Source organism: Mangifera indica, chromosome 1, assembly GCF_011075055.1.
Source record: "Mangifera indica cultivar Alphonso chromosome 1, CATAS_Mindica_2.1, whole genome shotgun sequence".
Taxonomy (NCBI): Eukaryota; Viridiplantae; Streptophyta; class Magnoliopsida; order Sapindales; family Anacardiaceae; genus Mangifera; species Mangifera indica.
This window is the reverse complement of record NC_058137.1, coordinates 12,804,554-12,813,367: the sequence shown is the minus strand read 5'-3', so window position 1 is coordinate 12,813,367 and position 8,814 is coordinate 12,804,554. Positions and strand designations below refer to the sequence as shown.

The 8,814-nt window shown below is 31.3% G+C and overlaps 1 protein-coding gene across 1 annotated transcript; it reads right to left on the bottom strand.

Annotated features, from left to right (window-relative positions):
- Window positions 1–245: 245 nt before the first annotated feature.
- LOC123195254 (ankyrin repeat-containing protein ITN1-like) lies at window positions 246–1,898 on the bottom strand. Its single transcript, XM_044608914.1, has 4 exons — window positions 1,860–1,898; window positions 1,405–1,725; window positions 640–1,113; window positions 246–547 (listed from the first exon to the last, which is right to left on the bottom strand). Exons 2-4 carry the CDS (start codon window positions 1,712–1,714, stop codon window positions 390–392), a joined length of 942 nt encoding a protein of 313 aa, XP_044464849.1. The 5' UTR covers window positions 1,715–1,725; window positions 1,860–1,898; the 3' UTR covers window positions 246–389.
- Window positions 1,899–8,814: the final 6,916 nt, after the last annotated feature.

Here is an 8,814-nt window from a genome sequence, read left to right as displayed (position 1 = left end):
TTTTTAAAACTTGGTTTGGAGAGAAATTATTAGTTTTTAGAGTTTATGGAGGAATATGAGATATTTTTTTTTTTATATTCTTGGTTAAATGACGATTTTACCATTAAAACTAATAGATTTTATTAATTTTAATAGCTGATAAAGGTATTTGAAATTTTGAAACTGAACGGGGTGGGAGTTTGGAATGGCCTAAACTTTGGTTGGGAATAGTCTTTTGGCCTTATTGAATATGGGATATACCTAACTGAACATTGCTTTCCTCATCACTTGATTGAAAATGTTCATCATAAGGACGAACAGTTACCCTTATACCTTGCATCAAAAGTAGTTAAGAGCATGTAAATAAACTATTGAATAAGGGAATTAATTAAGAAAGGTTTAAAGCAGTATCACTCACATGAGTAAAGCCACTGTTCCCAAAAACTATCTCTGTTTCCTCCTGGGAATCCAAAACGTTTACGAGCCAACAATCTGATTCCACGGTTTCTATAAAGATCTTCTACAAAAGCCAATACTGGGTATTTTTCCAACAGATGTGAAGCCACATCTGCACATAATAATCAAATTTGAATAATGTTCAACGTATAAACTTTATATATACTGATAGACCTAAAAATGAACATTTACAAGGAAACTCACCATAAAGCTCATCGGAGATGAGGCAATTGAGAAGAGTGGCACCACTCCTATCAGGATTTTCTGGACTTAGCACGTAAGGTGGAGTCTTTCTGTAAAGATAACGTACCATCTCTCTGGAGCTATAAAACGATGCCCTAACAATTGGAATTAGGCCATCACCATCCTTAAGGATAACCAAATTACTTTTTTTTCTTAGCATAATCTCAACCATATCTTTAAGTCCGTGGATGGCAGCTATAGTGAAAGCTGTGTAGCCCATTTCATTTTTAACTTCTAAGTCTTCTTCTGTTGAATATTCTAACAAGTTCTCCAGAATCTTTGTTTGTTTAGATATAACCGCAAGATGAAGAACTTTTTCACCGAGTAGTGTAATATTTTGTCGTATAGCGTCAGTACTTTCTTCGAGGAAAGTTCTTGTACGTGCCCAATTACCTCTTTCCACATCCTTGAATAAGTCGCTACACTTGTTTTCTTCTGCAAATTATAATACTATAAGACATATAATATAGTGTTTTCTTCACAAAATTGGGTGTACAATCTATTGTTTTCAATAATCGCAGATTGATTTGAAATTAAGCTCTCTTACATAAGTTAGTTATAATAACCTCTCATAATGATCATAATACAGTATGCAAAAGTGTGCGTTTGCAAGTTTGAGAAAAATATTTTAAATGAGAAAGAAAAATATCTTAATGGAATCTAATAAAGAAAATTAAACTAAATTCAGAAAATTTTCAATTAAATTATAGTAAGATTGAGAATTACCTAGTTGCATGATCTCAGCACTTTCAATTGGTGATTTTATTCCTGTTTTCTTAGCCAAAACATTCCACCAATAGTTGGCGGTTTCATTTCCCCTCAGCTTTGACATTGTATCTCCTTTACATGAAATTTGGATTGCATGTAATGCCATTGCATTTTTTCTAACCCACTCCTTGCAGTTTTGTTCAGATTCAACTCCATTCACAACATCCCAAAGATCATTAGCTATAAAATAGCTCTTCAAACATTCCTTCCAATTCTCATAGTTCTCGTCAGTAAGTTTCTCGGTTGCAATGCCTGCAAATCCAGCCATGCTTTCTTCCCCTGAAAATTAAACAACACATCTATCTATTACTTGAACTAATGTTAAGGCACTATAACTGAAAGAATAGATAAAATAAAATTGCTAAATGAACCATTAAAAATAAATTAAAATCTTCAAAAAATATTAAACTTACTTGAACTTTAGTTTGCACACAAAATTTCGAGTGGTGCTTAAATTTCCATAGAGTGAGATGTAGCATATATAATGCAACGATCAAATCACTGTTAAGTAGCTACCATAAGTTATTCTTCTACTTTGTTTTCTTTTTCTTTATCTTTTTAAACAACGCTTTAATCCAAGTTCTGTTTCCACGTGATTCAAGCTCTTTTACTTTAGTGATTGAGTTTATATGTTTTAGTTATTTTGCCATCTATCATCCAATTGTATTTGTAAAATCTATTAATTGAAATTGTACAGTTACTAAAAAGACAAAAGTATTCTTTATTTATTGTAATGTTTACTAAAGTTCAATGACAAATTTGGCCTCCAAATTTATCAAATATACTTTTCACACTTGATATGGTGTACATTAATTGTAAGATTAATAATGATAAAAATAATGAAATTTAAAATTAAAAATAAAAATCATTGACAAGTGTAGTCCTATGATGCAATTTGATTAGAATCACACTTGAGATGTGAGATTCGACTAGATCTAACATATTTAGGTGTGATTATCACATCATCAAGGTGCATTCGACTAGATATGCTTTCTTAAGGTATGATTTTGGCTTAAAGAGTATTGGGATATGATCCTCACACACTGATAGTATTTTAGCTTGAATCACACTTGCATGGTGTGGTTCTATCTGAAATCACACCATTTAACTCTTAGGGGGCGTTTGGTTTGAGTTTTTTAAGATTACCTTAGTAATCTATTTTTTATTCCTTTGTTTGATTTGTCAGTAATAAAATATTACAGTAATCTTCTATTACCAATGCTGACGTGGCAGATAATATAAGTAATAATCTGATTACCACATTTACCTTAGGTATTAAAAGATTACTAAGATAATCATGATTTTATTATAATTATATTATTATTTATTAATTTTTTGAGACAAAAATAAATTTATTTTTAATTAATATGACAAAAAATATAAAAAATATTTAAAAATAATTATATTTAAGGACATTTAAGTAAAATAATTTACTAGTAATCTTTATTACCTTTAACCAAACACAATAATTATTTATACCTACCCAATTTTATCAAACATAGTAATCATTTTTACCCAATAATCTTTTAAGTAATCTATCTTCAAGGTAATTTTTTTATTTTGATAATAAAATATTACCCAAACTAAACACCCCCTTAATGTACCATTTTTGCCGACCTGCATCCTCCTTGGTGCCATCTAACAAAGTTGCAGCTGGTAATGTATGACCATTTAAAAAGTATTGGATAGGTTTTTGACTTTTTGAATTGAAAATAGAGGTTTAAGCTATGATTTTTTAAATTAGTTAAAAAAATAATTTACTTACATACGAGAAGTGTAAGTAATATTATCTCTTTAATATATTAAAAAAATTGTTAAAAATACTCTTTGATCAATACATATAAATAACATTTGAATTTTAATAGTGAATGAAAATTATCATTTGAAATTTAAAGGGTGGGAAAGGTCCATGAAACAAATCTTTGGAAAATTTTATTGAACTAATTATATGGTTGTACTTTATTTATTAAAAAATTCTTCAAATATATGTCATAAATCATAATAAAGTTATCATCAAAATCCTGTACTTAATGCACAAAAGAAGCTCACCTACTATTCATCAAGTTGGACTAAAGTGCTGAATGCCCTTCATCAACTTGGAATAAAGTGCTGAGCGAGTCAATTGAATGTGCTTACCCTCACGCTTTCCATATTTCTCCTTTTTCTATTATTTTAATTTCTAATTTTATGCATATGATAAGCTCATATTACATTATTAATCCAATAATTTCACCAAACCAATATGAAAATTCATTGGATTATCTTGAACAGGGGATTTGTACTTTAATTTAGTCAACCCAAAAATTAATATTAATCTTTTTTTTTTTGTTACCAAAACATCCAAAATTAGGTCAAGAAACTATTTATAACAAAGATTTTTTGAGCTTTATAAAGAGATCGATCTTAATTGGATTTATTTCCTTCTATCTCAAGTTATAGTTATACTTTTTTTTCTCTTTTGAATATCAAGAATCAATCTTTCAATAAAGTTATTATTCTCTGCATAGATGCTTAAGATGTAAAACACTAAAACATGATCGAGAATCAATCTTTCAATAAAGTTATTCTTCTCTACATAGATGCTTAAATATAAAACACTAAAACGTGATCGAGAATCAATCTTTCAACAAAGTTAGTCTTCTCTGCATAGATGCTTAAGATGTAAAACACTAAAACGTGATCATCGATACCCCACATTAATAGAAAATGCCCATATTGCTATTAAAACTTAATTGTATCAATTCATCTTATAGATTTTTTTTTTTGTAACAAAGAATCCCATTTGAATTGGACAAGAGGATTGAACCAACCACACTAGAATATCGGGTAAGTGAAAAATTTAATCTTGAAATAATGTTGAAGGAGATTTGAATTCATATTCTCTTATGTATAAAACTTCTTATTTGCCATTCAAGCAACTCTTTGGAGGCAAAAAAAAAAAAAATTATGGAGACTCAATATCTATTTTAATACTACAAATTGACATAATTACCCTTTTCACGGTGAAGATTTAATGCATGAATTTAAAAAATAGGGATAACATGAGTGTTTTCAAAACCAAGGGGGAATAGTTCTTTCATGATACATTGGGGATGAAAGTTCATTCAGCCTAAGATGAAATATTTAGTTTGAGCTTTACTAGAAGAAAGTGCCATGACTTTATTTTTAACTTATTATCTTTGATGGGCTGGCTAGAGCTTGTTAATTTATAAAGGGAAATTAAAACTTTTAACGTATTTTTCTCCCTCATATATAAATTTACCACACCTTTTGCACATTTAACATTTATACCACAAATTGTGACACTCCCTAAAATACCCCTAGCTTTGACCAAACTATGAATTCATATAGAAATCAATGTTTAGGCCTAAATGCACAGGGTAGGCGAGTAGGTGTTTTTCCTTCATGTGAACATATTCCGAAGCAAATCTGAATCAATTTTAGCATCTTCTGAATCCACTTATTTGCAAAAAACCAACGTAGACCACCTTATTGAAGCACAAAACCTTGTGAAGCAAAAAGTACTTTAACATCTTCTTTCACAAAGCAACGCTAACTCTTCACCAACCAAAGCCAACACCTATGCAACTGTGTGAAGCGAGCCAAACCCATGCCGAGGACGACTAATGCATTTCAATGGCAAGCCAGGTGAGTGATTTAGGGTTGTTGATTATTGATGTGTAGATTTTTGAGTTAGATCAAGGGTTGGGGTATTTAAACAATTAGGAATTTTTTGTTATAATAAAGGGATTTTAGTTGAAAATCATAGATAGACATTTTTGGATGTTTCTTTGTTCTGCATGGTAGATTATTTGTTGTGATTTGGTTGCTTTTGGTGGATCTGAGGTTGCTTCGGTTGAAAAACAAGTAGGCAATCTCGTCTACTTGATTGTTCACAGTTCAATATCCCACAACCTATTTTGGGTGTGATTTCAAGTACAAAGTAATAATCAAATACTTATGTCCATTTCTAAGAACATGCAATCAATGACAATGAGGGGTTCTATAGGTTTCATAAAGCCTTCACATTTTGTGTGCAAATAATGCTTCGCATGAAGATGGATGTAGTAAGTGTCATAAATGAGAAACTCATGATGATGTAACGAGAGATGTTCTGGACTACTTGTTTTCAATGATTCTTGGGATTTAGGGAGATCTAGTTTAGCACTATTTTTATGCATGTGGTGCTATTCCATTTAATTAACTGTGGAGACCTCAATAGAGAATTATGGTTCATATTAAATAGGGTGAATGTTAGTTTCAGCCAGATAAAGTTTGCTCTTGTGACTGGTTTTGTATTCAGGCATGATATAGAAATGTTATACTATATGGATTATTCAAGAAGGCTTAGATTAAGGCAAGAATACTTCTTATGTGTTAATAGATCATTACATTATATTGACATCTAGAAGGTGATTGAGAATCAGGTATGAGGAGATAATGATGAAGATGTTGTCAAGTTTGTAGTATTGTGTTTATTGCATGTCTTGCTATTAGGGGTAGACAATAGGAATCTTATAAATGATCAGTTCTTGCATCTAGTTGATGATCTAGATGCATTTGTCACTACCCATAAGGTTTGGTGTCCTGGAATAAGATAGTCATGTCTATAAAGCAAGACATACATGAAAGATACCAATATTGTCTACAGAACTACTGGCCTTATAGAGGGCCAATCCTTTGGTTAACTACTTGACTATGGGATTCTCCATGTCATTCCATGTAAGCATCACTTAATTAATCGAGTTAAAATTTATAAACATGTTATCATAAATACTAACCATTAATTTTGTCCATTATGTAGTTTTGGATATATGAGACGTAGGAAGCCTAGCGCCTTTTGTGAGACTGCAAGCAGATGATCATGTCTCCCATATGCTTAAGGAGAGGATCATCTTTCTACTTATATAGGATGATGTTAGAGCAATTTTGGAGACTCATCCAATAAGTGGATGATTATACTTTTCTATCGTATCATTTTATATTGCATTTATTTACTTATAATAAAGTTTCATATTGTTTTAGAAGCTCATTACATTTGTCTTACATGTAACATCGAATGATTAGGAGATTGAGGGGTACATTAGTGCTTTAGAGTTCACCAAAGAAGTGGTAGTAGCTATGTCATTAGATATCGAGTCAATAGAATATGATGACAATAAACATGCTCAATTATAATACCTATAGGTAAGCCTAAGGGCATTTTAATCTTTTTTCTTGTTTTAAATTGAGCTAATAAATGTTTTTCAGAGTAATACATGACCATGTATTGTCAACAAATTTGAATTTAGTAGATAAGATTACGATTTTAGCAAGATCAGGTATTACCTTAGTTTTGCAGCATGACACATGCTCATGTAGAATCTATACACACCGGTATATCATTCCAGCAGGCAAAAATAAAAAAACATTTAACCTAATCCCTCTCCTTATTTTTACCCCAATCGCACACACCATGATGACCCTTGTATGTAGATTTATATCTCTGTATTGATAAAATATTTTGGTTTTGCCATAAATGAGAGGTTAAAATGTAGATTGAAAATTTACACGAACATTAATTGACCTATGATGATTAGGCCTCATATATGTGTTTAGTTGATTAAAGTAAGCTTAGGATGCTAAGAGATGTCCTATGAATTTGATATGTGCAAATATCGTTGGAAGATAGTTAGAAAAATTAGCAAATATATGAGTTTTTATGATATTTAGATTAAGACACATGACCTTATACATGTCTATGTGTCTTTAGTTTAAAATAGGAAAGTCTATAATTTTTGTATATTCGTTCTAAGGAAAGACATACATAGTCGTATCTGTGTGTGATTTTCCAAAATTGGATGTTGCACTAAAAAAGGAGGCACACGAGGGTGCACCCTAGGCACACACCTATATACTCAAAAAAAAGACCATTTTATCCCTAGTTTAAGCACAATAAAAGGGAAGAAGAAAAAAGAGGAAAAAATAAGAGATTTTAGTAAGAAAAACAAGCTAGATAGAACTAAAAATAGTGCTCGACTATGTGGAAGACGATATGAGACCTTGACCAAGTTAGATTTGGGTCAAAGATAAAAAATGTTAGGCAAGGTGGTTTATATATAGATAGCCACCAATTGTGTGCATTAGTGGTAAAATAAGTGAAAACAATAGGATTGGATACCTATGAGATGCATCATATACTCAACATCAAGGTGCATAGCCACCCAATTTATTTAAGTGTGCATGGTAAGGATTGTAACTTTTTAAATATTTCCTCACATAGTCATTGGGATACACCATATGTACCCATAGTAAGGGTTATTCTAGAAGAGTTTAGATAACAGTTCTCGTTCACTTATGTGATAAAAGAAATGACTACTACTAGATTTTTTTTTTTGTATGACTATAGTGTCCCACATAGATAGCCTAACAGGCCGTATGACATGTGTGCAGGATATGATAGATAATGACATACAAAGTTTCTTATACTTTAGGTAGGGATCAGTTATGTTGATTACAACTTACGTTTTAGTAATATTTGTGTTTAGCCTATGTCAGAGCACGAGAGTGTCGAGTTGTAATCATATTTAGATTTATAATTGTAATGCTAGGTTTATCAATATCATAAGTATTCTCGGTGTAGAAAGGTCACCAACTTATTGAGTGTTTTCACTCATGCATTTCTTTTTATTATTTTGTAGGCAGAGATGCGTAGTAGGGCATGCAAGGGAGCCAATGGTCTAACAAGTAATTACATAAGAGTAAGGGGCGTATTAGTCATTTTAATTAGATTTATCTATATTCACGTATTATGAACATTTCATTATGTTATTTTGAGATTTATTTATGCACAATAGCTTCAGATTAAGTTTTTAGACTTTAAACATTTATGATTTTTTAATAAATGATGTATTTCAGTTTTTATTCACATTGCACCTCTTTGCACGTTTAAGAATTTATAACCATGCATTAAATTACAAAGTTTTAAATTAAGTAGTCCAATTGTGCATGTTTCTTTGGGCATATTCCAGGTAAGGGTATGTATCTAGAGAGGGGTGTTATATCAATCGGTATATCATCTTGCTTTCCAAACACTTTAAGTAGGGTCTCTTCAGTCATCTATTGCTAGGGTTTAGAGCTCACATCTCCCTATGCTATCCTCTAAGCTTAGGTATCCCTTGCACAGGTGGTCAACCCTTAACTCTCTACCACCCCTATCTATGTACAAAGGTCCACATCACAGGGATCCTAACCTATTGTCCATTATGCCTCCCCACATGTATAGATGCCCCTTCCATGCATGTGTAACACCTTTTTTTACAAGTACCATGGTGTAGAGGAAAATGTCACCAAATGACTATTTTGAGCATGCATTTAATTTAAAACATG

Excerpts from the sequence above, each read along its gene's own strand:
- LOC123195254 (XM_044608914.1), bottom strand. The coding sequence starts at position 1,714 with ATGGCTGGATTTGCAGGCATTGCAACCGAGAAACTTACTGACGAGAAC. Across the intron at positions 1,114-1,404 it reads TGCTGAGATCATGCAACTAG|AAGAAAACAAGTGTAGCGAC; the intron begins GTAATTCTCAAT and ends TATAATTTGCAG. Across the intron at positions 548-639 it reads CATCTCCGATGAGCTTTATG|ATGTGGCTTCACATCTGTTG; the intron begins GTGAGTTTCCTT and ends TATTATGTGCAG.